General features: G+C 43.6%; 1 protein-coding gene across 1 annotated transcript; it reads right to left on the bottom strand.

Annotated features, from left to right (window-relative positions):
- Window positions 1–207: 207 nt before the first annotated feature.
- On the bottom strand, window positions 208–27,920 carry MIA3 (MIA SH3 domain ER export factor 3). The gene is made up of 29 exons (XM_086631740.1): window positions 27,767–27,920; window positions 26,928–27,061; window positions 21,515–21,601; window positions 17,571–20,508; window positions 16,427–16,711; window positions 14,660–14,703; window positions 13,394–13,525; window positions 12,140–12,161; window positions 9,933–10,021; window positions 9,700–9,777; window positions 9,501–9,611; window positions 8,591–8,662; window positions 8,271–8,375; window positions 7,345–7,467; window positions 7,108–7,231; window positions 6,170–6,225; window positions 5,998–6,088; window positions 5,730–5,868; window positions 3,950–4,051; window positions 3,792–3,852; window positions 3,632–3,667; window positions 3,473–3,540; window positions 3,101–3,198; window positions 2,852–2,983; window positions 2,558–2,626; window positions 2,354–2,430; window positions 2,132–2,203; window positions 1,325–1,481; window positions 208–924 (listed from the first exon to the last, which is right to left on the bottom strand). The coding sequence occupies exons 1-29, from the start codon at window positions 27,918–27,920 to the stop codon at window positions 593–595; spliced, it is 5,988 nt and encodes a 1,995-aa protein (XP_086487866.1). The 3' UTR covers window positions 208–592.

Here is a 27,920-nt window from a genome sequence, read left to right as displayed (position 1 = left end):
AGCCTTCGGGGTTTAGCAAAAGGAATTTTGCTTTTTATTATAACTTTCCTTTGAATACAGTGTCATTTGTGCTTCTGATCTCTGACCAGATACCTTTTTCTTTTTTTTTTTTAAAAAAAAAAGGCCAAAAAACCCCACCACCTCACAGTCCTCATGTAAACCCCCAGCCTACAATAACTGCAGCTTAATGATGTGATGGAGAAGGCAGGTAGGATAGCATTTTACTTAAAAATTATTTCCACAGGAAATGATTTGATTTACATTTTTCACGAAATTAGTTCATTCACCAACTGGTTACAGAGGCTACATTTAATTAAAACTAGCCACACAGGTACTTCCTTCCTATTGCACGTTTAGAGTAGGTTCAAGTCCATCACAGAAAGGTTCTTGCAGCCCAAGAGGGTGGATGAGTTTAAGGTGATCATAAATGCACGTAAGATGTCTGTAGCAATTGGGTAAAAATTAATCCCGCAAAAGCTGAAATATACTGAAATGAGACAAATGGCTTCAAAGAGGGAGCCATTTGCCAAAATCCTGACTGCAGGAAGTGCGCTGGAGTCCATTCCATTGAGCTGCTGACCAGGCGCTGCAGTCAGGGCTTCTGCACTGGTGGCTGTGTGCAGTCCTTTGAGCCTGCCGGCGGTGGTGGTGGGGGGCCCGCGGGGTAGTCTCTAGGTCCTGATGGAGGCAAGTCTCTGTTAGGAGAAGGCGTATAGTCTCTTGAACCAGGTGGGGGTAGCCGTGGGCCTGGAGGATAATCTCTTGGGCCAGGAGGACCTAGGGGTCGAAAAGGAGGGTGCCCACGGCCATAGCCTCTTGGATCTGGGGGCAGTGGTGGTGGGCCAGGAGGCAGATCTCTCATTCCTAAGGGTGGGCCAGGTAAGAAATCTCTTGCAGCTGGAGGTGGCAAGGGAGCACCACGAACTAGAAGGAAAGGAAAACATGGAGTTACTGCTTTAACCTAAATGGTGAAGCTCTTGATTCATTCCTCATTTCTTCGTTTTTCAGAGCAGCTTGGGGGTGGGTCACTGTCACATGCAGACTCCACAGGCCATGAATTATATTCTAGTGATTTTTGGCTGCTGGTTTCCCTTTTAGAATAAACAAGGAAAAAATACCTCCTTAATACCTTGGGGGCTTAATACCTGGGTATTAAGGAGGCTTTAAAACCCCCACCTGTCCAAGCTTACCGAGCAAGACAGCGAGAGCCCACGAAGCGTGGGGAAGCTGTGTGCCAAGAGATGGCAGATCTCAGTTCCGCAGTGGGCTTCTCAGAAGCACAGTGGGAAAAGCTAAATTTCAGCACACGGCAACGCAACCATACCTAGGGGCACAGGCAGAGGTCGAGGCCCAAAGTGCCCACGGAGAGGAGGTGGCGGCGGTCCGTAGCGAACAGGTGGTGGAGGCGGAGGTCCCATCACTGGGGAGGTCATGATAGGTGTCCCAGGGAAAGAAGGTGGGCCTTTGGGACTAGCATTAGCCTGTGCAAGATGAGGTTATACTTCAGTGTGTTACCCGCTGCATCAGAGAGGTACTGACACTGCTGAAGACCACAACCACTCACCCAAAGGCCAAGAGGTGGAAAGGAGGGAGAGGGAGGGGAGAGAAAAGAAAAAAACCACACCCCAAAACACATTAACCAAGTGGAAAATAGGGAAAGTTACTGCACCATCGTTGTCCCCTCACCCAGAACACTGCTTGCACTACCTCAGAGCGAGTGCCCAGTGTGCCTTCCGAGATGACAAGTTTTCTTTAGCTAAAGCTGTACTAAAGAAAAGTTTAGTCCCTTCTGAAGTGTCCTCGGTAGGCACCCCTTTTGGCAAAGGGCCTGGCACCTTGAATTACATATGGAATTACACCTAAATACCATAGGTAAGTCAGGTTCTTAGGATTATTGTGGTAGTCACTCTGAAGTGTGTGCCTGCAGTCCTTAACAAGAAAGATCTCATTTCCTCAATTCCATAAAAACCAGACAGCAACCCTTCATCATTAGAGAAACCTTTTGAGACAGAGGTGTAAGCCCCCGGTTAGTTTCGCAGAGCACTTTGTTATTCAGCAGTTTGGAACACCAAGCCTGTTATTCCTCTCCATCAAAGCAGAGTAAAACCATATTCAGCCTCCCAATACTCACTGTAGCTGGTTCAACAGATGAGGATGAATCAGTAGTTACACAGGGGGCCTCAGACTCTTTGGGAGAGGGGTGCTTTTTTTTTGGGGGGGGGGCGGGAACAGCAAATAAGGATAGTGACAAGATATAGACAAGACAGAACATGATACAGTTAAAGAAGCAGCAGGAAGACAGTGAATCATGTATTATAAACGCTTCCTGAAGGTTGGGGTTTTTTCAGCTTACCGCTCCCTCCATTGCTGTGGAAGGGGAGGAGGTTCTTAGCCCACCACTGATCAGGGACGCTACAGCAGGCCCGAGATCTGTGAAGAGAGAAACGAACGCACGTCTTAACCACACCTGGGGTAAGGAAGATGTTTTTTAAATTACGTTTCTGAAGTAAAAGAGTAACTGAGTAAGTCGCAGTTGGTTGCAGGCCACATAACTTACCAGGAACAGACATCCTTCCGGGTAACTCTGGTGGCCTTCGTGGAACAGGGGGGCCATCTACCATTGTACCTTAAGGGAAACAAGAGCCCCAGAGATCCTGATGAACGTATGCCTGAGCTATTTCTGTTGGGTTTTTTGGTTTGTTGGTTGGCTTAAAAAACAATCAATCTTCTGTGTATTAATGAAGCAGGTATCGATACTTAACACTGTCCATAGGACCAAGATCAGACCTTTGCCTTCTTCGGTTTGCAGCGTAAGAGACAGTAATCACAGAAGGGAAGCTTCACTGCTTACCAAATTCTCCTCTCGAGCCTTCCCTTCGAGGAGCAGAAAGGGGCCGAGCAGGAACTTCTATCATCTGCGTGGGTGATGGATTCCCTCCACTCACAGGTGATGGGCCGAAAGAGCCATCTCTGCTTAAGGGCCCTATGCCAAAGATGAAAAAACACTTGATTTACTTCTCTACAATTTATCCATAGCCTTATTTTTTTTAGGACATACTGACTCAAAGACCAAAGTTTCGGGAGAAACAGCAGCGTTTACCTCGTCGCGGTGGGACTTGGTGATCAGGTCTGCCTGGAGTTGGCTTTACAATTAACGGTCTTTGAAGCATGACGATTTTTTGGTTTACTTCTATTAATCTAATTTTAAAAAATAAAGTTGTTTTTATTATTCAAACAATACACGTGAGTTATAGTTGTTATATAATGTAAGAAAGCAAACTGCCTTGTAAAACGTTACAGCTTTCACCACGACGTCTTACTTTAGCCACCAAAACAGTTTAACAGTAGTTTAAATACACGGCACGTTCCGAGCAAGCAGGCTACCCGAGCACCTCGCGTTGTTGGAGCTCCTTCTCTCCCAGGCAACCCGGAGCGTGCTCGCGGAGCAACAAGTGCTCTGTACTCTACTTACTTTTGTCTCAGGTTGGCTGCTTCTCTTTTTTCTTCAGCCAGAGCTCTCTCGGCAGAGCGGGCAATAAGCTATTAGGGAAAATTTTGCCAGGTGCGTTAACTGCACCAACCTGAAGTCAAATACAAACTGTTTGTGTCAGAAAAGGAGGAACATTCTTACCCAGTTATCATGTGCCTTCTTCTCATGAGCAGCAATCTGAGAAGAAAAGAAATGGTTTAGTTTGTTTTGTTGAGCTACTAGTTTTTCCAATAACTCACTAGAGAGCACTGAAATGATGCCAGTAAAGGATGACACAATAACCAGCAAGGAAGAAGTTTACCTGGTTTTTGTAAGATCTCTCTGTTTTTTGCAATTCTTCTTCCATGTCTTGGATCCTTTGCCTGTACAACAGGAAAGAGGGGAAGGAGAGAGGTTTAAATGAATTTCCTTCAATAGCTGAAATAGAAGAAAACAACAGTCTTCAGGAACTGAAGTTACTTGTAAACTTTCACTTCCTCGATTGCCAGCACAGCTTTTTCATCTGCAGCAGACAATTTCTGCTCCTTCTCCTGACGCTCATACTCTTCCTGGGTTAGTTTTCTGTACAGGAGAATAAAAAAAAAAAGCACCATGTATTCCACCATCCTACATATACTACAACTCAGAATCAAGGTATTCTCCTGCTAACGACAGTGATATCAGAAACCATAATAATGTGTGAGAACACAGAGTGAGAATGAAGAGAGGTTTTGTGGGTTTTTTTTTTTTTTTTAAATACTCTTTTGAAACCAACAGACAAACCCTTTGTGTCTAAAACCTGAAAGTTAAGAGTGCAGAGTTGACTGGAAAGTTCTGCCAGCCTCTAAAGATTTCTCAGAATCTAACAATTGCAGACAGTTCAGCTCTTTGGATCCTGTAGTTCACTTACCAATTCCTCAGATGGTAATCCAGATTTACAGAGGTACACACAAGGAAATGCAGAACTGACATCTAACCAAGGGAAATGAAGAAATGAATGTGTAGTGGAAAACAGGGAATTTAGGGCCCAGGTGACAAACCTATTCAATAGTCATCAACCATGTGGAAAGAAGCTTTCTTTCAAGTATTCTCCGCACTGATTTATTATATGACTAATTTCCACAGTCTTTTTATAACCTCATGGTTCACTAATTTCTTCATTTTTGACGTTTTTCTGGAAGTAGTTAAGAGGTCTATAATGTGTTCCCAACTGACAAGAGCTATCCTACAAAACAGGAACCATTAAACTAGTAGTAAGTTGACTATTGCTAATAGCCAGTTCAACATAATCCATTTCCTTGGTTATATGTGGAAACAGTTTTCCAAAAACTGCAGGAAGTCCTTCATTCTAATCGAGAAGTAGTAACAGGCAGTGTAACTTCCTAAAAATTTTGCAAGGAATAGAAATCCTTCAGAGAGGTCAAGAGGAAGTTTTCCTTGAAAGGTGGGCTATCCTTCACCTCTCCATTACGTGTTTACTACACCTGGATCCTAAAGTCATGAGGTCAGGCAGTTTCACTACGGTGGTGCTGTACAGTCTCAACTCCTTAGCTTGTTCCAACCCTGTGCTTCCCCCAGCCTACTCACTTGAACCTTAGAACTTCCAATTGCTTCTCCACCACAATTTCAGCTTTCCTAAAGAATTTAGCTGAAAATATTCCTGAATCCTATCTCAAGTTTTCCCTACAAAATCGAGATGGTATTACAGACATTTCAGTAAGTAAATAAATAAATGAGGAATGAAAACAGCTACACAACTATTCTTCACTGCTAGCAATTCACTCATCTCAGCTGCTACCACAAAAGCCTCTATGTAGCCCTTTGACAATGCCACAAGCTCAAAAGGCTACATACTAAGTTTCTACATTATGAGTCTGACTCACTGAAGCGAGGTCAGAGTCACTGAAACAAGTTTTAACGGCCACTATATTCTCCTTGACATCTCTGGACAATATGACAATGCAATCACAGAATTTGCAGACCAAGCCACCCATCTCCCCTCTCCAAAAGCTGAGTTTTGTTTGGTTGGTTTTTAATAGCAGAAGGCAATATTGTGTATGCAAAGTACCATTCTTCTGGGAATCTCTGGAATGGTGCAAAAAGTAACAAAGAGGTACTAGCTCCAACCCCACTGAAACAGTAGTCATCACCTTGTGTTCCAAATACAACTTCAAGTTACCAGATCCTTCTGAGCAAAAAGCATTTGCATAGTGCCTACGATATAACATGCTCTGCTGTGGAAGAGTACTGAAAGACTTACTTCTGGAGTGCCATCTCCTTCTGCTGGTAAAGTTCACCAAGAATCTCCACTTTCTGCTGCAGTGTTTTGCATTCATTTTCCAGTTGAGCTTTGGCTGACTGGAGCGAACAGGAGTCATGTTCTAACTTTTTAATTTGCTCTGTTGGAGAAGCAAAGGTAGGTGAAGAAGTTGAAGTTGCAATGAGACCTGTTATGCCACTTAAACACTCTGTTTCTTTTTAAACTACAAACATGATTTCACCCCAAGCAATTCTTTTGCTAAAGCTACCTTCCAGCTCATGTCTTGCTGTTACTTCATCACTCAGTTTGGATTGCAGAAGATTTCTGTCTTCTTCAACTATGGACAGCATAGTTTTTACCTGAAAAGAGGAGGAGAAAGTTCATGATTTTAGGCATAGCAGCAATCTGGCTGCATTTATTAGACATCTCATGCAGCATACCCTGGAGACATCCATCATCTGCTTAATCTGAGTCTTCATCTTCTCACTTTCATTATCTAGAAAAGAAAAATGCAGTTGTTTTCCCTTGTTTCTTAACCCAAATTCCCTGGACTCTACAGCTATTAAAAATAATCCTCCCTACGCTTTAATCTGGGATAGGTCTCCTTATGTGGTTAAAAAAAAAAATAAAAAAGAGGAGGTGGGGAACAAAGCACAACAGTAATTCCATGACCGGCACAACACAACTATTAGATTTATTGCGAAAGGCATTCAGCAGGCTCCTTTTTGTCAATTCTTCTAGCCACCACACTAATATTAGTGTGAATGCAATATCTGTTACTAGACATAGTATCTGGAAACCAAAAAGTAGGAATTTCCAGCCCACATATACTGTATGGTTAGGAAAAAAAGAAGAGGGGGAGTGGAAGAGGACTTCAAAATCAGAGATGTAGAAAATAAATGTGCAACATCAGGAATTACAAACTGCCTGAGTAGTTTTGAAAACGTCTATTTCAGTCTTTCAGATTCAAAAAGATGTGATTACCTAAATTAGTTATCTATCTGGAGGGAAGCACAATACTTATTAAAAATTCATATTAAAAATAAATGTAGCATAATAACAAATGTGAGATTCTCTGCTTTCAGAATGTCCTTAATTACTAACCTGTATATGCAATCTTTAAAACTGTGTCATTACACTCACGATACACCTAAAAGGTAATCTAGAAGCAATTATTGGCCTTTTTAATGATTTCTCCCTTCAGTTAGGAGATATTTTGTGTCTGAGGACTAAAGCTGGCAGCCTGTTAACCCACAGAGAGCTACATGGATGGATTCCCCTTGTCTCCCACAAGACATGACACGAACGCATCACTGCGTACGCTTTAGCCACAGGAGCCAGGAGGTCACGCTTTAGCCAGGAGGTCGGATTACTGTACCTGGCAATTCTCCGTTGGCCAGATCATCTCCTGCGCTCCATTCATGCCCTTCGCCATCCTTCCTGGCCTCAGATGCCGAATCCACGTCGAGCTGCTTCAGCTGCATAATGCAGCTCGTTAAAACCTAGGAACGAAGTCAAAGGCTCACTGAAGAAGAATCGCTCTGCGTTTTTTTAAGTATTTCAAAGTATTTCACGATGTGTCGCATTTAAAGCGAGCTCGTTATAAAGAACGTACTTCAATTTCATTTTCCTTGTAGGCGAGTGCTTCTTCTATGTCCTTCTGAGATTTCTGATACAGTTTGATCTGCTCACTGAGCTCAGCATGCCTCTCACTCCAACCTTCGGCTTCTTTTAGCAGCTGTAGGAAGCACCAAAGCAAGATGATTACTTGTTTTATTTTTAGTACAGGGTATATGTAATTAAAGTCTGTTTTACTGCCAGCTCTGGTGGTAACTGATCACCACAGGCCACTGATAAAGGGTAAACTTCACAGTTACAACACTCATCACTAGTCTACTGGTAGAACCGGATGCTGGGAATATTTCTGCAGTTTATATTATTAGGTGATTTTACAAATTTGACATTTTCTCAGCTAATATCCCAACACCAGACGCAAACTGCTCACACACTTCAAAATATGAGGAATTAGTTACAGCCCTGAGGTAATCAAACCACATTCCTTTAAAAGGCCATCTACTTCATACATGGAGAAAGAAAACAAGAGCTAATTGCAATTATGTGTAAAAGAACTGTCATCACATTTTAAGGCTAAGGGTCTTCCCGAATTAGCTTAGCTTCAGGATTGTTTTTTGGCAGTTCTTTACCATGACTTCCTTCAATCCTGATCCCAAGCAGCAATTTCCCAATCACGCAGTGCGCGTGACCACCACATCAGCACAGACTTTCTGTCAAGTTGCTGATAAAAACTGAATCACTGGAACTGGCAAAGCCTCCATACTGAAGGCATGTAGCTCACCTGCACAGAAAGCCTGTCCAGACAGGCACAAGGGGTTAAAATTTTATCTTGATATTACGAAATGTGGAATTCTGACACATTGGTAACACAGAGACAGGCTGAAGTTATGATTAAGAAAACTAGGAATAAAGCCCCGATGTTTCATTCGGAAGAGAACAAAGCTGCCTGGTCTGGGCATAACTTACTTGCTCCTTGCTCTTTTTCAGCCTAGCATTCTCTTCCTGCACATGATGAAGCTCAGATTTCACCTTTTCTTCACTTAGTTTAGCTTCATTAAGGGCTATCTGCACCTACAAATGAAACAAAAAGGAAGAGAGACATAAAGTCAAACTGTGACGGAGCAAGAACTACGTATTACCTGGTAAAATGGAAAATAAAAAGGTATTTATGCACAAATAACCTGGAATCTGCCAAGTTAGCATTTTTTTAATTACATGCTAGATGTTAATTTTTCCTAGTACGAGAACCTGTGACTGTTAAGAGTACATTAAAGATAATGCTTTACCTCTGAAAGCTCAACAGAATGCACACTCATAGCCTCTTGAAGTTTCTCTAAGGACTTCTGGGTTTCAGAGATCTATATTAAAAAAAAAAAAAAGAGCAGTAAAGAGCAGTGGCTGTATTAGCCTGGTACATGCCTTAGCCCAAGTGTGTAATTACTTTATCTGTTTATTTTGGAAGCATGAGAAGAAAGTTAAAACACCAGCAAATTTCCATGTAGAGCAGCCATTAGATTATCAGCAAAACAGCGCTGCCCTATCAACGAGGTAAGGAATAGAAACACACAACACATCAGAACCAGCTTCCCCCTGTGGCTCCGTCTGTCTGTGGCTGGGAAAGTTCCCTGTACACCTGCACAGTCTAGAATGAAAGTAACACACGTTGCTGTCATTAGCAGCAACCTTTGATCAAAACAAGACCAAAGAACTTGTTGGAGCTTACCATTACTACCGAAAATCAGGCTTCAAAAAGAAGATAAAGAAAAAACATATCTCTGGACAACAAAAATGAGGGGCAGCTTAAAGATATTCACACTTATTATAGATCTAGATGCTCTCTAACTACAAGAAAACGTCTCTTATCAACCTGAGATCTTCAGCCCACATGGTTGAGGAACTTCCTGGCTCTGGCTAGGAAGTATTAGACTAGCCCACGATTTGAACACATCTCTGTGTGTGTGAAAGCACATAACCACACGAGTTCATCAAGATCTTACGAAACCAAAACAATCACTCAAATGATCAACAGATTCTCCCCTTGAGCTTGGGATGAATCTGAAATTTCGGTTCAGCGCTCTTTTTGAGATTGTTCATCTTGTTTGCTCTACTTCTCTCTGTTCACCCATGAGGTTGTGACCAGCTTTTTGGGCACGTGAAGTTAAGGACGATACAAGACATCAGTGTGATTGCTCTTACTTTGTTCTGCTTCTTCTCATTCTTTTTTCTCTCCGTTTCAAGCATTGCATGCAGATTTTTAACTTTGTCATCTAGCTGACGATTTGCTTCTTCCAGGTCTTTGACAGTGTCCTAAAAAAAAAAAGTAAAAGACAAACTACAGCAAGTTTTTCTATTGACATTTTTGCTTTCAGTACAGAGACAGGTGACTGTTTCTTACCTTAAGCCCTGCAGTTTCATCAGAGAGAATGTCTTTTTGTTCTTGGGCCACTTTCACAGATTCCTTTGCTTCCTTTATCTAAGCACAGAAACAAACAAACAGATCTGAGGAAATTGCCAACATAATATCCAGTAAGAACAAGAAATAAAAAGATTTTATTTGTTGCACTGACTGTGTCATTAAACCAGTAACAGAAAAATCAGGAAGCAAAGGATAAGAACCTAGGACAATACCTTTTGATCATATTCTGATATCTTTCCTAAGATTTCTGTTTTTTCTTGTAGAAGGTTTTTAATCTTTTCAGCAAGTTGCTTTTCAGTCACTAGGAAGAAAAAGAAAGCTTACAGTAACTGTACTTCAAATCCCAAGGGAAAAAAAGAAAATCAGAGCTACCATTGCTACCACTTAAGGGTACAATTTCAAGTAAGGACTAAAGCACAAATCAGGACAGTGTCAATTCCCTGGCAGTCAGCCCTTTCTGCAGGAGTCTAAGCATCTCCAGCTTTCATTTAAAGTTAGGATTGAAAGCAAGACAGTAAAGCATCGAACACTGACACAAAGCACGCAGCCCTCACATCGACTTCACAGAAGCTGGTCAGAAAACACACAGCAGAGTAAGGTGCTGGCTACACACAGACAAGGTACGTTCAAGGAAAGAATTGGCAATGAGGATGTCAGAGCAGCCTCGGTTCCTGTGACACTCAGGGAGATGCAGCACCCTCCCTAACAACCACTTTTTCCTGCTGTATTGAAACTGAATGTTTGGTCAGCAAAGACCATAGGATGAAAGCTCTGAAAGGCCTACAGGGAATGGAAAAGAGACTGTCAGCTGGCAGACAGCACCAGTAAGCCTCCAGGAACTGCAGGGCTTTCTAACAGACACTACTGCTCACAGACCTGAACCAGTAACCAACCAACCCTCAGGATTCAACAAAAATCATTAACATACTTAAATTGTTTTATTATTAAAGAAACATCCAATTGTCATTTCTTGAAGCCCTAAAGCATCCCCATATTTGAACACCCCAAGCCTCATTTGCCTCACAGCAAATCCTGCAGCACAAATAGGAAGCACTGGTTGTTCCAACCGCATCCCGAGGGCACAAAGCCAACTGCTACTCCTCCTTCCCCTCCTGCATGAGGGCTTCTGGGCCAGTGGGTCCTTCCTGCTCCAGGGAGAGGAGAGCCAACAAGTGACTGCTGAGGTACAAGACTGTCCTCAGCAGTTTAAGGGCGGCAGGAATCCCTGCATATAGCTTGGTCTCCCAATTTTACTACTGTGATGAAGAGTGGAGAATAGATTGTACCTTTGATATTCCAAATGCCATCTATTTCTTAATGCATTTTTGTCACTGTTAACATTGTCCATTTTAGATAAAGATTTTAACCATACGAACTTTATCATGCTTGAAGAATATTTGTTTGCTCTTAGCTTTAGTAGTTGCTACACAAGTATTATATAGAAGAATACATGGCGGGGGGGGGGGGGGGGGGGGGGGAACATAAAAAGGGAATAAGATCTATGTTTTTGGTTTGGGGTTTTTTTTTGGTTGGTTGTTTTTTTTAAGGCAGGCCAATGTTTTCTTTAAGGCAGGCCAACAACAGTACCAATGTTTTTCCCCCTTCCAATAACATTTGTTTTGCAGCACAGAGGTCTCCTTACAGATCCAAGATGGAATTTTTCAGCTCACCAATTCTGCATCAATTATACAGAAGGAAATTGCAGTATAACTACAATGAAACTAGAGAGGAATGACAGATAAGTAGCATGGTTTGTGAAGAGGAAACAGGCAGAGAGTTCATGTGAAGACAATTCTTTCAATTTTTTTTGTTTTGTATTCAATTATGAATTTCAGCAATTTCCCTACTTTGAACTCTATTTCCCTTCCATTCAGTACCCTTTAATTTTATATACTTGGAGCTGGAGAAACATCCTTGTAAAAAGTGATGTGCTAGCCACAGGAATATCTGCATTTTTAGGTCTACATTTAGAAGGTCTCTTTGCAACTGCACAGCAGGCAGTTTCAGGCTCCTCTCAATCCACAAAGGCAAGAGGAACTAGCTACCGCTTTTTGTGAGAAGCAACCAGCAAAAGCCGATTCCCTGCTAGTCAGAAAACCAGAGCAAACTCTGTCCCACTACCACTGTGCCAGTAAACCAATGGATCACATTTATGTTGAACAAGGCAGAGCTTTTCCTTGCTTTTTCTTTAATTTGCAGGTGTGAGCTGCATTGTTTCTCCTAATCAAAGCATTATCGAAAGCAAAACTGAAATCCTCAGATTCAAATAAGTATCATCCACCAGCCTGGCTTACACCGTAACCCGACTTAGCATTCTCCTTGAAAGGCAGTGAAAATTCACACTTGGTTCTCTGAAACAATCTTCAAAATTTGTACATGCCTAAGCATCAAGTACACTGAACAGCACAGAGAAACTTACCTTGATATATTCGACTCTTTACCTACAGAAGGAAAAAAAAAAGTTAGCCACAAAAGTGATTAAGTGCAAAATGTTATTAATTTTTCCTATAGAAAAAAAGTCACCACTTCTAGGCCAATTAAAGTAGCACATGGAAAACACATCTGTCACTGCCAACAAGAGTGTTGAATAACACTACAAACAAGCTTAAGCTGTTTTCTAATAAAAGCTTCTAGGTTAATACCCTGTCCTAGAGCCTTAGTAAGTGTCTGTTTACTCAGCTACTAAAAGGATAGCAGTTAACTGCCCACAACCAGTTTGTAACAAGGAAAATAAAGCCATTTTGCATCCAATAAGTCATGAACTAGCAAACACAAAACCCACTTGCACCGCAGTTCTGATCCATTTAAAGCAACGTATGTTTACATGACGGTTGCTCATTTTGAAACTAACACCATTAGAGAATTTCAGAAGCTTTCTTTTTATGCTGTTACATTAACATTATTTTGCATTTGAAACTGACCTAGAGTATTCAACATCAAAACTAAGCAAGGAAAAAACTACCAGTGTTATTACAGATAATATTTAGGTTTAATGTATTTTTGTCAAGCCAAGATAAAAACATTCCACAGGCTTCCAGAGCATATTATCCCTGCACTGTGAAATAAACTGTCCTATTTGATTTTCATCTCTCGATTCTCAAGGAGATGTGCTGATATACTTGAGAAGTGGTGATGGTATTTTTCTTGCACAGAAAGTTATCAGTGTAGGAATGAGGAGGACAAATGCAGAGTTGAGGAGCAGAGCTGGGAAAGGGCTCTCCAGTGAGAATTAAGATCAAGTGTTTAGGTTTCTAATTGCAGCACCTGCGAACAGCTGGACAACATGATGGGGGAAGGATTAACTGCTTGTTTTGGAGACAGTCAGCAACAGGCTCACGCACACGGAAGGCTTCTCATTTCAAAGATATGCTGACCCCTTTCCTCAGCCTTCTTGATTTACAACATAATCCCTTATTTTGCTTTCAAAACTGCCCCTTACTAAAGAAATCTTCAATTAATAGCTTAAAGGAAATGCTTCTCAGCGTGAAGAAGATTACAACTTTAGCTATTAAGCCTACCGTTTAGTTCAGATTAATGATCTAAATGGAAAAAGGTAAAAGCGTGAAAGACCACATATTGCTTTGAGCCTGGTAATGCTGAAACAGTTTAACCACGCAAAAGACCCCTCAGTAAGCGAAATATCAGCAGGGTTGCAAGCATGACGTATACTCACTGAAAGGCAGGTTCTCCAGAAAATTATAGCAACTGTGGCAATTCCCACTAAGGCAGTGATAATAATAGGCTCCCATGGAAGTCCATGGAAATCAGGCCCAGGACGAATTTCCTCAGGCAGGGCAGCAACCAACTGCAAATCAGTAACATTGACAACCGTGAATATGTTTTTATTAAATACTCAGGCGAAATAAGCAGTCTGCCAAATATTTTTATTCCTCTCATAAAACCAGAGAACCATCTAGAGCTTTCTTGCTGTTTTTCTGCAAACTGAAAACCGAAAAAGAGCAAAACCACAAAGCAGCCTGATGCTTGTGTTCCACCTCAGCAGTCGGAGTATCTGGAAGACACCTGACAGTAACAATCTGCTGGCAAAGAACAGCTACACCAAAATAAGCCGATACGCACTTTCTGCGTTACACAGCACTAGTAGCTATTTGATCTGTTTCCAAACAAAGCTGTGAGATGGAAAAATAGAGGAAAAAAACCCAGCTTTACATCTGGATGTGTGTAACGATCCAGTAAAAACAGCTCGGATGTCTTCCTGGCTGTCGCCATGGTCACAGGGCCCCATGCCATGTGCCTTGTCACAGGGCTCTCTGAAAAAGGCGCGGACGGACACCTGGTAGGGCTGACAGGGCCGGTACCGACATGGCGCTCGGAAAACAAACCCTACGAGCCACACAGAAACCGCCGCCTTCCCCCGGCCGCAGCTGGCAGAAGCGTGAGAGCAAAGCGAGGGCGCACCGGTCCCCCTGCAAAGCCCGACCCGGGGGCGAGCGGGGCTATCCCTGCCCCTGCCGGCGCCTGCGCTCCCGCGGGATCGCCCCACGTCGCGGGGCGGGGGCGCGGAAAAACAGCTCCGACGCGAAGGGAGCGGGGCAGGCGTACGGCACGGGTGACCGCCCCCCCCCCGCCCCCCCCTCGCCCGCGCGGCCTCCGGGACGCGGGGCAACATCCGCCCCGGCCCGCCTCCCCCGGCGGGGCGGAGCGGGGAGCTGTGTCACCCGGGGCGCTGAGTCTCCCCCCTCCGCCGCCTGCCACGGCCGCCCGCCCGCCCGCCAACGGCGCCCGCCCGGCGCGCGCCACAACCCCCGCCCCCGTGCACCTGCTGCAGCCGCCGCGCCGGGGGCTCCGCCAGCCGCGCGCCGCCGCTCGCGGGGTCCATGGCGGCGCGAGCCCAGTCCCAGCCACACGTCAGGCCAGAGTGACCCGCTCCCCGCCCCACCCCCGCCCCCCCGACACCCCCCGCGCTCGCGTCATAAGCGCGCGTCACAAGCGCGCGCCACCGCGCGCGTGCGCGGCCGCCACCTCCGCCACTCACCCGCCGCAGCAGCTCCCGGGCCGCGGGCGCTGCTTCGCCGAGGGCGCCCCGTGAAGCGGCGCCGCCCGCCTCCTGCCGGCCGCCTCCTGCGGGCCGCCCGGCGCCCTCGTCGGGGTCTGGAGGGAGAGGGAGAGAGGCGTTACCTCACGGAGCCGGCCGCCGCCGGCAGGACCTGCTGACGGGGGAGGGCTGCGACCGGGAACCCGCTTCTGCCCCTCCCCGCAGCCGCGTTTTCTGCAGCATCTCAGGCGAGATTTCAAATCACCATCCCCGGGTCTCCAGGGCATTGAAGAAAGAGGCCACGGTCCGCAGAAAGGAGGGTGATATTCCACAAGCGGCTTTAGAAAAGGTACCGCAGAGAGAGACATGTGTGCCGAGTCGCTGTGCCAAGCCCGCCTCAGACAGCACTCGCAACTCCCTCACAGCGAGTCAGCAACAACAAAAAAAGCACACGCTCTTCGATTCCGGATCGATAAACCTACATCTTCTAAGTTTACAGTACTGTTAGTACAGCATAAGCTTTAAATCACCTTTACTTAGCTACCCTGCTCTGAAGGCTGCTTCCTCCTCTCTCTGCTACTGTTGCCATGAATTCAGGTTAGCAGACTGAAATAACCACCTGCCCAGGCTGTTGTTAATTGCAGAACAACTTTTGTGACCAGCGGTTCTACAAGCATCTGCCCTATTTCATCTCAGCACTTCTATTAGTTCTCATAGGAGTTCCTTCCAAACAGCACTTAGCCACCATTATCCTGAAGTTACCGTGAAGGAATGGAAGATGGTCTAAAATACAACTGAACATCCAACTGCTTAACCACCTAAGTAATCCACCAGCCACTTAAACTTCATTAGGTATCTTTACATTCAACCTAGAGTTTCCCTCAGTACTTAGAACTGCTCAAAAGCGCTTGGCTATGGGGATGGTACAGTACCTCAGTAGCATACAAAAGCTAAGCAAGACATGCCTGAATTTTGTCTAAACGCTCAGTGAAGCTGGATTTATTAAGCATAATCAGAGGTGAATGCAAAACAGCAAAGCCAAGTTTAGTGCAGAGAATGGAGTCAAAGGTAGTTTCATGCCAAAACAGAGCTGGGGAAGATGACAGTAATAGGATCCCTCCTTGGCATAATGACCAGTCAGCACACTTGCCTCAGAGGGAGAAGGCCTCTGCGGAACAGTCACGCATTTCTCCTACTCCAACAAACACCTTAGCCAGAAATTATTGAACTGCTTGAGGGAAGCTACACTCCATCTTTCCTGGAAAAGTATTCTTGGCAGCAATATAGCCCAGAATCACAGGTTAAAAAGCAAGAAGAGAGAGCGCATGATTCTATAGTCTAATGTTTAGACTGTGAAGCGGAGGAAGCTTGGGCTTATGGAATGCTTCCAGTGATTTCTGCTCTTTATCCACTACCATCCAGAGAGGCAGGCCACCAGCTCGAGCACAGAGCTCTGACTACGATGCTTACAGGAGAACTTTACTTATTTCTGTAGTGCAAAAAGGTAGTAGAAAAACCCTCTCCACTGAGATGCGTGGTAGTGAGACTATACTGCCACTAGAGGGACTGTGGCAGATTAGTGACAACCATTAGGACTACAGCAACATACAAGGAAAGTATTACTGAAAAATCTTGGTATTTGCCTAAAAACCATTCAACCATGCTCCTCTGTGAGCAAAAGAACAAAATAACCCAATTCCAAAAGGTTACCTGCAGCAATGTCTTCCCTCGCACTCTGTCCTGAATCAATTGACCCAAAGGAAGTATCTTCCAGCAGCGATCCTCTTTCACTACGGTACCCTTCTTCGGTTTCTCTATTATCCAAGAAGTTGGCCTCTTTGTGCTCGGGTGGAACACTAACAGCCCTCTCCTCCTTCTCGTCAACAGGCTGTTCTGGCCTCTTATCATCAAGCTGCTGAAACTCCTGATTGCTCTCATCAATGGCATTTGGGTTTCTGATGGAAACTCCGTCATATTCATCCTCTTTTGCACCATCTGTAACAGACAAGACACGAATTAAGCACTGAGCTGATGTGTACTTCTTACACACAGCTGTCTCCAGTGAAATACTGCATTTGACAAAGCTTTCTTGATGCTTTTTAAACACTTCAGCCTGCGTATTGCTTCCAGTGTGTTCTCAATCAGCTTTCAGTAAGATCCAATTAAATGTTTATATGGAATTTATGCAAAGTATCAACCACTGACCAGACAGTGAAATGTTTTCATCATTCATGACTTTATCAGATATCGCATATGTAACCTGTCCTTATGTGAAAGAAGCCTTGCTAAGAGCGTATCTTACCATCTCGCACATCAATTGGAAAAAACAAGCAGTATTTCTACTGAGGCACTCTTTTTACGAACATGGGCAAAAATAATGATGATAGGGACACCTGAGATTTTAAGTGTATGAATTTAGTTCCTGAACTTTGCATTAACCACTGGACCTCTCAGAATTAGGTAGTTCAGAAAAAAGACTGCTCTAAACCCTCTAGAAAATTCTTTACATTAGTGTGTGTGAATCCCTATTTCTTGAGAGCGGGAGGTATAGACATGACCTGAATGTCTCCTTCAAGCCATGTCCATGCATGGATCCCACTTTGTCACACAGAACCTGGCCTGTAAGAACAGACATGCTGAACTCAAAATTTTCTCTCAGCATTTGTCCCTGGGAGACCTATCACAATGCCAAAAACATGCATTACAAATAAGCAAAATCCCAGCAGATTCCACAGGGCCTCTTTCAATTCTGCTCCCTCACCCTCCTCTTAAAGCTTCTCTGGGTTACACAGAGTTGTCTAGGATAGGGTTTTACTTCTGTTTCATCTGTTTATTAAATGGCTTAGCATCCTACCTTGAATGTGCAGGTGATCATCTTCCTGTTCTGCAATAGATGCAAGTGGGACACTCTCACTAGCAGATGAATATTTACTCCTTAAAGAATATATTAATTCTTGAATATCGTCCATCAGTGCACTCTCCTCATCATACAAATCCATCTCTTTCACCACCTCCTCTTTATTTTCTGCCACTCTGGAATCCAGAACTTTTCCCACGACATCCATAATGCTCGATTCTGAAAACTCAAGTATCTGGTCCAAGGCTTTTTCTACATCTTCGTTATTATGGCTTGCCTTCTGAGCAAGCTCCATCTCTACCTTCATGTCATGAAACATGGCTTCTATCCTAACCACGTGTTCAAGCCCGAGGTACTTTTGTAGACGTATTACACGCTTTTCATCAAGAAAATCTCTAATTATTGTGAGACGCTTCACAGACTCGCTGAAGTCTGTTACAGTGTCATTTGAGGCTGCTGAGCGGTCTGCAAGGCTGGGGAAACGTGCGGATTGCTGGTGGTCATTGCTTGTATGCTCCAAATTTTGCACCTCTTTTGAGTTTTTCTGTGAAACGCCCTCTGGGAGATGGTCTTTCCTTTGGTTAAAGTCATTGTCGTCTTCTGTGTCAGGAGATTGGAAATTATGTTCTTCCCCAGCTTCAGAAAACTCTTCGTCATCTTCCATGACATGTTCCATCTCATCCAATTCAGCGTCTTCACTCACTGGCACAGCAACCTCTTTGTTCCCAGTCTCACTTGCATCTTGCATTCCGATCGTTTTTTTAGCCTCCTTAGGAAATGAGTTTGTCTCCTCTCCTGTTTCGTAAGTAGGATTTGCAGATCCCAAAACAGCGTCACTTAGCACTTCTAATTCAGAGTTGGTACTTCTAACATCTAGTGCATGACCCTGTACATTTGCAGCCCTTGCTTGCGACAGCTTTGCACTTGCAGCATTCTCATCTTCCAGCAGCTCTTCCTCTAATTGTTTCAGGTCAGGGTTGTCTTCAGCATCTGGCTCCTCAGACTGCAGTTCTGGTCTTGGTGTTCTGTCTTTAGCTAAATTTGTGCCAAGATTTCCATCTGAATCTGCATCCTCAGGATGGGCAGTTCCTTGCTGGGTAAGATTCTCTGTATTAGTATTCTGTGTAATGCTTTTCGATATTTCTTCAGGGGCACTTTCCTCAGTGCTTTCTTCAAATACTGTCATCTTGCCAAGATTTCTGGAAAGCTCTTCTTTCACATCTGCCTCTGAATACTCAGTCTCATTCTCCCATGGCCTAGGCTGCTCAACAGCTCCTCTATGGCTTGTGTCTCCCTCCCCTGCAGGGGTTTCTTTCACGTTTCTTCTTTTTATTTCAGATTCTGTGTTAAGAGAGGTGGTTTTCTGACTTTCATGATTGGTCTCCCCTGTTTGTTTCAAACCTTCTTCATGTCTTAGAAGTTCTTTCTCCACAGCAGGCATTCCATGCTCCAGTTTCTCTTTCAAGAGGTCAGTATCTCCTAAGTCACCTTCAGATGCAGTTTTTACGTCTTCCACTGGTTTGGCTAGAACATCAACAGAAGGCTTGTCCTCAGCTCTTCCTTTCTCCTTTGTTTTCTCCCATAACCTTTTGTCCTTTAAATCCCTTTCCAAGAGCTCTTCCAAGGTGTCAGCCTCAAACTTTTTCTCATCTTCCTCTGTTTGAGCAAGAAGCGCTCTTTCTGGACTTCCGTTGATATCACCAACAGGTGATTTTAAAGCATCTTGCTTGCTTTTAACAAATGATTTGTACTCCAGATCATCCTCTGGGCTAGGCAAAACATGAGAATCAGGCACAGCTGTACTCTTCAGCTCTTCAGTACGTGACTCTGATATGCTCACATCAACTGTGAGCTGCTCTTCAAACTCTTCAGTTTTGTTTGTTTTTTCTTTTGAACCCAGATCACCTGTACCTATAGGTTCCTTTCTAAGGAGTTCTTTGGAGAGAACCTCAGGCTGAGTTGTTGCTGGTGCTTCTCTTTTACTGATGAGCATCACCTCATCCTGTTTCTCTTTTGCTTGTTTAGATTCGGACCTGTCCACACTTGCACTTTGACCCGACTTCTTGCTCTTACTGAAGGCATCCTTAAGAACGAATGCATCTGAATCTGGTTCTTCCTCATTGTCTCTTTGGTTGTTTAGCTCTGTAGCACCATTTGCATCTTCACCAGGTTCGTAATTTTGTGACTCAAGGTCATCAGTTTCCTCATCTAAATCCGCTGGGGACGTATTTTCTTCCTCTGCCATAAAAGATAGCAAAGGGATTTCTTCAGACTGATCTGCAAAGTCTGGCTCCTCCTCTGCATCAGCAGCATTAATGCTCAAATCTTCATTAAAATCATCTTCCAGCGATGTAACAAGGCGAGTCACTTCATCGTCTGATACAACAGCATCAGCAGTTGAGCCAAATTTTGTTTTCAAGTTCACAGAGAGCTCTCTGTTTAAAAGTGTGTAGGCATTGACTTCTTCATTCTCTTTGTCAAGTTGGCTGGTTTCACCCTGAGGAATACTAGTGTTTTTGGTATTTTCACTTTCTAGCCCTTTTAATTTCCCATGTAGCATCCCTTTCAAGTGCTCATGTGCAATTTGATCTCCCTGAGAGTTTTCTTCGTGACTATTGACACTGGAGTCTCCTCCAGTATTTTCAGTTCCTTCTGTAAGAGAACTGCCTACTTCCTCTGTCATGGCGAGGGCTTCTTTGTCTTCTCCTGTGCTTAGCTCAAGATTGTCCATCTCCAAATCATCAAGGGACTTCACTGTATCAACCTGTTCAATCTCCTCATCCCTTTCGGCTCCTCCAGCTGGTTTTGTCCCTGGATCACTTGATTCAGTTTCCCCTTCATTTGCTATTGTCTCTCGCAATGACGTCAAAAGCTCATCCACATTGTAATTATCAAAATCATCCCTTCCGCCATCAAAGCAAACAAAGTCTGTTTCCTGAAATGAAAAATATACAGCCACACATATTATTTCCTTTATTACAGCAATGAGACCAAATCCATTTGGTTGGTTAGAGAGAGATGCAGCAGCAAAGGAAATTATATTAAATGTGTAGAATCAACCCCTTGAGTCCTTAACTAAAACTCTCTTTGAAATCAGTGGAAGTTTTGCCCAAGGACTCTTAAAACCCTAAATAAAAAGCTTATGACTTAGCTCCGTCAAAGACCTCCTAGTAAGGAACAAATCAGAAGTCAGCAATGCCGTTGGCAGTATCATACTTTGCTCATCACATTTATCCTGAATTAAGAACAATTCTATTGCTGAATGCCAGTGAAGAGAAAACAAACATCGCTAAGCTTGTTTGTCACAATCTCTTTTAGCTGGTCTCTCCTCAAATGACCAAGTCCTCCAAGCAGGAGCTGACTGTCACACAATTTCTGGAAAATAAATGAAACAGCACTGCAAGCCCCTGAACACAATTTTATAAGGGTCTGAAGCTGCGGAGACAAACAGGCCTTACTCTGGAGTTACTAGCTATTAGTGCATGAAAGCCATTTATGTGCGTGAGGGTTGAAGGACCAATTCTAGAATCAGAAGGCTAAGTGTATCAGGTTTTGTTTGTTCCTGATAGTACTTTAAACTTCGAAAGTTTGGGAAAAGAAACAATTCTGAATACACACCAAACCGCCTATGTGTGAGCCAGCTAGCAGCATTTCTAGAGCTCAATTTGAAGAGAATTTGTTAGAAGAAAACCAGAATGTTCAAGAAAGGAAAGCTCAATGCCCACATTTTGAGTTGATGCTTACACACCCATCCACATACAGAGCTGCACAAACATTCCACTCCCTGACACATATGTGCATCTCTGCACATACGTAGCTGCTTACTAATGAAAGGTAACTAAGAATCACTGATATTCCCATTCTCCTCTTCAGGGACTTTACTGAATGCCGAGGTAAGAAAGAGTAAGAAGCCAAATTAAAAAACAACAAATAAGACTTACATCTGTTGGCAATTCTAGCTCCTCATTGGAATAATTGTGATTTATTTCAAGTAAATCCTTTGGGAAATATCCAAAATCACTTCCAACCTGCCAGAAAACAAACACAAGCAAACAAAAAGCAGTAAAGAAAATTTCGAAATCACGTGACTATGCTAAAATCTTAATTACAGACACTAGTAACAAACACGTCAAACTCGCTCTCAAGTATTTCAAGACGAAGTCTAACACAGTGAATAAAAGAAAAAGATCAGCAAAACCTTGTTTATGCAAGAGTTTTCATTGAGGCTTTACACTTACGTTTCACAACACCCTTGTAAAGTTGGTAAAGTTTCACTGTTCATGTTTTAAACCTTGATTTATAACAAATTATTAGGAGAGCTGGGAGTGACACCGAGGCATTCTGGCTCGCGTGCTTTAACTGCTATTGTGTGCCCTCCCTGGCACCACGTATGCTTCAAGTATTTTTCTCAAGTAATTAGCCAAAGATCCTCTTCTGCTTACAAGATTTACATCCATGCACAATATTATAGCCTGAAATATGCTCACTTTGTAGCTTAAGTTTAAAAAAAAAAAAGTAATTCTTAAAGCAGATTTTAGGAAAATGCTAAATTGTACCTGAGGTAATAATCTATTTTAAAACCTGTGTGAAAAATACATCCCTGTTGCAAATGCAGTGTTGCTCATCTGTGCCTAATACAAGCAAAAATCAGCTGCAGATGGCTATTTTCAAGCAAGTCAGCGTGCGAAGCCAAGGCAAACAGTAGAAGACAAGAATCTCTCTTATCACTCACCGGATAAGATCTACATAGTAATGCTCTCACTTGAGAGTTCTGACAACACCTGTCAAGAAGCCAATATTAATAGCATGCTATCACTATGCAGATTAGATAATCCACCCAACTGGAACCTGGTGGACATACCTAGAAAGGTACAGAGTTCCTAGACAGCCAAAATATCCAGGGGGAGGAGGGGGGGGAAAAAAAAAAAAAAAAAAAAAGCATTGGTTATTTCCTCAATGTTTTGTTGTAGGAGAAAGATGACAATTGCCAATTTTCTTGAAGAGTTTGTTTGGGTAGAGCACTCAGTTAAAGATCAAATTAAGATGGAAACCAGTTATGTTAAAACAATCAGGGATATTTTCTGAATTTACAATGGAATAAAAAAAAAAAAAGAAGAAAATTGTATCCAGTAAATAATATGTCCTAATACTTTTCATTTGGTTGGTTTTTGTTATGCAAGCGAAGTAAGCTCTGATACATTATAAGGCTTCCTTGTTAAACTATTTCTCATTCAAATCTTATCTTCCATAATTGATATCTCTGAAGTTAGTTACACATAGATTAAAAAAAAAATACCTTCCCACCTTCTGTAAACATATGGAGATACTCTCTTCCATAAGAGAGAGAACGTATGCGGGTTTCTAATTGGGAATTACTGGGAATGGGAAATGAAACTAGACAAGTCAAATCATAAGCTTGTCCTTGTGCAGTATACTACAGTTTTACTCTAAACTGGCCTGTTTCCCTCTACAAACCTCTATTCCAACTTTAATTGACCTATCTGAAAACGAAAGCCAAAGCTTCAAAGTAGCCTCCTTACAGACTAATCTCCATGACTACCATTATAATTAGGCATCACAATTTGAAACTCATTTAGTGTAGTCCAAGCTGCTGACCATACAAGTCCTCTGCAATGACCCAGTTTGCCACTTACGTGGTTTATGAGCCATATGGGATCTGCACGCCCAAAATTTCATCTGCCCCTCTCCTTACAAGTCCTCTCTTGTAAGGGAAAAAAATGCTTCATTGTGCAAATAAAGGAAACATTCTTCATTCTCTACAGACATGACAGAGGAAAGGCATTATAAATGCCAAGTAAATAAGGGAGAAAAAAGTGCATCCTTCATTTCCATTCTGCTCCTGGCTAAAATGCCATGGGTGGATGAAACACATGGCTGTGTTGTGTGTACAGCATCTGTCCCCACGTGTGAGTCAGCTGCAGCAGGTTCACCGACCACCACTGACCAAGAAGCCAGACCCTCACACCACCTACCTCAGTGACAGAAAACAAGACAGCTGGGAAAGAAGATGTTCAAATGTTTTTAATCTTAAAGCCCACATCTCTAAAGCACAGGCACCACAGGCAACCTAAAACTGCAGAACGTTGGTCAAAGAAGGGTTGGTTTGGCCTGCCCTTGCTGAGTGCTGCCATTGTTAAGGAAACACAGAAACAAGAGGAAAAAATTCCCTGATCCCCCTGGGCCCTCCAGCATACTCTGTCTTCCTATCTTAAATTTACATCTCCTGTCTTCCTTATTATTACCCTATGTATAAGATTTGAAAGCAAACAAAAAAAACCTCAACCACCCAAAGGAAGCCAGGATCTGCAGCCAAGTCCTTTTCTTGTAATGTGAGGCCAGAAATAGTTTTCTCAACCCTAAATCAAAGGAATAAAGTTCAGCCCTTTGCCGTAAGATAAAATAACAACCTTCTGCAGCAATAATTTACAGCGCCTTTGCTGAAATGTTTTGTTAAAAAGCAGCACTTTTTACTTGGAATTATCTGAAGTAGTTTTGGAGTTCTGGACTCTGCTAAAGACGAAGGTGGAATGCAGGAGAAACGCACAGGGGGAAAGTTGCATCACACAACTTGATGGTGTAAACAACATGAGGTGGATACTGAAGAGGAGAGTAGTTTTAGAGCAGGACACTGGACAAGGACAGTACCAGATACGCTCCATCTTTCGGCTTTGGAAAAAAAAAGAATCCAGTATTTTCCTGGAACTGATGTATTTGTGAAATTCATAACATAAAATCATCATGAAATAGTGGTCATAGAATACTACCCAAACATTTGGCTTTGCTTTATTAACGAGGTTGAGACAACTCTGCTAAAAACTGCATGCCATATAATGTACAGAATATATATTATAGCTGGGTTCCAGAATTTCTTCACGTGCAAAATACTCACTGAGCTCTATGGGAGTTCTGCCAGCAATGAAGTATACAAGACTTGGATCATAAAATAAAGGATCTATTTTGATAAAATACAGCATGTTTGCTAGCACAGGGGGAAAAAAAAAAAGTCAACAATGGCTTGAAAAGGGTGGAGTGAATTAGAAAAGCAAAGGCAAAAAAAGCCCAGACCCAGCTCCTATAGATTTTTCAGCCTTGGTGAAAGGCTCCTTTTTTATCAGATCATCTCCCTCCAGGTCAGAAGTACTATTGTGTTTCTCACGGCTCCTCAAAATCGATTTTAGGATTAGAGCCTGTATTTACAACTTGTTTGAAATAAGCCCCAGGTTGCAGTAGTCAAAGCTTCTCACACACACATTCCCTTAACCTCTGCCTCCCTCTGAAGATCAGAATACCAGTTATGCCCTGATTTCATAGCTTCCATTATGCCCTAATAAATACTTTCCCCAAAAACTTTGGGAAATGGAAGAAGGCAGGAGGGATCACACGATACACACGAGCACACAAAGTCACACAATGAGATCCCAGAAGAGCTGTGGCAGAAGGTAACATGCCCATGGAATTTATTTGATCTCAGACCTCGTTAGGCAGCCTGTTTTTAATTAGCAAGCAACAGCCTCCCCCTAGCTCCAAGCCTGCACACAGCAGGCACGACTGGGCTGCATAAATCCAGTCGCCCACCCGGATCTGGCACGGGAGGTCATGTTGCACGAGAGACCCTAGAGCTACCTGCACGTGGGGGACAGGGTCAGACGTGCCAGTGCCCTACTCAACACTCAAGGGTAGGCACCTCTGACCCCACTGCAGCATTTGCACGCTGGTCGTTGCAGTATTATGGTTAATGCATAAGTCGTCAATCAAAACAGGGAAAAAAGAAAGATTAGAGCCGCCAACCGAACGGAGTTAGTCTGTCACCACTGCCTGAAAAGGAACATGGAAAACCGTGTAACGTAATCAAAAAATGACAACAAACCGAATGGAGCTTTGCAATTCTTTTAGACCTGCCAACTTCAGCTTTCACTTGTTAAACTCAAAGCAAACATCCTTTTAACTTGGAGACACACCTAACTGTTGCATGTGCTTCCTATCAGTAAACAGCTAAACTGAGTATTACGGCAGCAATTACTTCAAACCTGCTGTCTGATCCTGCAGCCCGCATTATACCTTGTTAGAGACACAAAATTGGCTCCACGCTGCTACTCCATGTCTCAAGAACTGGCAGCCCTGGAAACCTGTACCGGCTAATTAACCAGATTATTTATGGTACAGTACATGTCAGAAGGGAATTACCAGCACGATACAATTATAAACTCTTCTTTAACCATGTGCTGCAGTTTTCTGCTCTCTTCTGTATCATTCTAATTGGATCCAGCTCCTGCTGAGAGCTTGGCTGTCCACACCCAGTCAGAACAGGTCAGAGAGAGAGTGATACATCCTGCTTTTCACTAAACCACCAACCCTACTATCAACATCCAGGTGTGGCTTCAAGCAGGCTAGACCACTGTCACAGGCACTTGTCTATCCCTTGGAGAAGATTAGAGTGAAAAAGGAGGTTGAAATAGATGATTCAGACACAAAAAGGCACATAGGGGAAGCAAGGGGAGGCGGCAATGGGGACTAGGTCTAAGCAACCTCCGGACTGCCAGCGTTTTCAACAGAAGCACACAGAAATTGCTCTTCTGCCAGGGCATCTATCTCAGTTGTGCTTCTGTCAGGCAAATAAGGTGTTTATCATAAAAGCCAAGAGGAGTTTTTTTACGAAATAATTGCAAGTATGGAGACCCTCCTTTCCCATTAACCCTCTCTTGATTGCCCAAAGAAGACAACGACTCAGACATAGCCACTACTCTGCAAACTGCTAAAATGTGTTACTAAACCTGAAAGACAGACCTTTTAAACATCAAATTTACCCTAATTCTTTTTAATTTTACTATTCCCCCCTCCTCCCCCTCCATTCTGCATGCAGCTTAGATAAAAAGGGGAAGACAGCAGCTGAATACTAGGAAGAAAAATGCAACTAAAACATGTACACGGAACGATTTTTAGCAGGATTACACGGAGAGCAGGATGAGACCATGTCAGGAGTAAAGACAAGCGCAGGCTTAAGCCTCCCTAGATGGGAAGGGAGGCTCAGCTTCCAGGCAGGCTCATGGGCTGCCACTTACAGCGCTGCAACGGGAGGTTTTGAACCCAAAGGCAGTTTTCTAATAGTTTTTAGCACACATTAGCGCTGCCCATTTTTCACAGCACTTAATGCCTCAGGTTTGACCAAACCGCATACCTTTTCAGACTGGTCTCAAGCCAAAATGGCATTCATTATGTTATTTAGCTATGTTCAAAACCAGAACTGTTCTTCTACGAGGCAAAAAGGAAGGAAAAAGGATTACCAATAGAAAGTGCCAAAAAGAGCTAACAGAACAAATGCTTTACAGTACTTACACTTCCAGCCCACAGCTCCGTTGATTTTCCTATTAGTTTGTAATATACGTACACAGCTTCTCCCTTCTTAAAATTTACAAAGCGACAATCTGGACCTTTAAAATCTTGTATTGCCTTCCCTCGGCACATTAACACTGCCCAAAGAACACAAAAAGCAGAGTATTACTTTAAAAATAATAATAAAACAGTTTCACAAAGGGGGTCTTTGGTAACTGGCAGAAAACAAGACTTCTCCACATGCACCGGTTCCCTATTTTCCAGATTAGGTCAAGAGATAAGAAATTGAAGAGACTATTAAAAAAACTGCGTAAACTCACTGATCAAGATGAGCTTGAGAATTACATCTCAGAAGTGCATTATAAAGCTAATTATTAATATTAAATTAGACGGGCTGAAAGATTACATGTGTCCCAGCGAATCAGCCCTGAAATTATTCAGCGCATAACCACCACCCAGAGAGAGGGTTTACTACAAGAAAAAAGGGTTTTCCAGGGGGGAAAAAAAAAAAAAAAAAAGCAACCAAGGAGCTATAGGGATCGGGAAACTTGGTGAAAAGGAGAGGAACGACGCGTGTGGGCGCGGCGTTTCCATTTTCCCCGATTCTCCCCAATTTCCGTGCCAAAGCCAGGGGGTCTTCGGGAAACGTCCCTATCGGGCATGCGACGTTCGCATCTTTTCCCGTAACAACTTCCCAGGGCCGGGGGCCAGCCTCCCCGCCGCGCCGAGCGCCGGGAATCGGCCAGGGACCTCCCGCACCCCGCCGGGCGCCCCCGGGCCGGACTCCCCCGCCACCCCCAGCTCCCGCCGGGACACGGCGCGTCCCCGCCGCCCCCACTCACGGCTGCACTCGGGATCGGCGCAGCGCTTGCGCTCGGCGAAGCGGCGGCCCAGGTCGGGCCCGGCGGCGGCGCAGAGGAGGGAAGGCGGCGGGGGCAGGAGCAGCAGCAAGGCGAGGAGCAGCCGGGGGTCCGGCGGCGGCGGGGCTGCGGCCAT

This window comes from Tauraco erythrolophus, chromosome 2 (assembly GCF_009769465.1).
Source record: "Tauraco erythrolophus isolate bTauEry1 chromosome 2, bTauEry1.pri, whole genome shotgun sequence".
Classification (NCBI taxonomy): domain Eukaryota; kingdom Metazoa; phylum Chordata; class Aves; order Musophagiformes; family Musophagidae; genus Tauraco; species Tauraco erythrolophus.
Note: the sequence above shows the minus strand (reverse complement) of the source record. Positions and strands in the feature narration are given on the sequence as shown.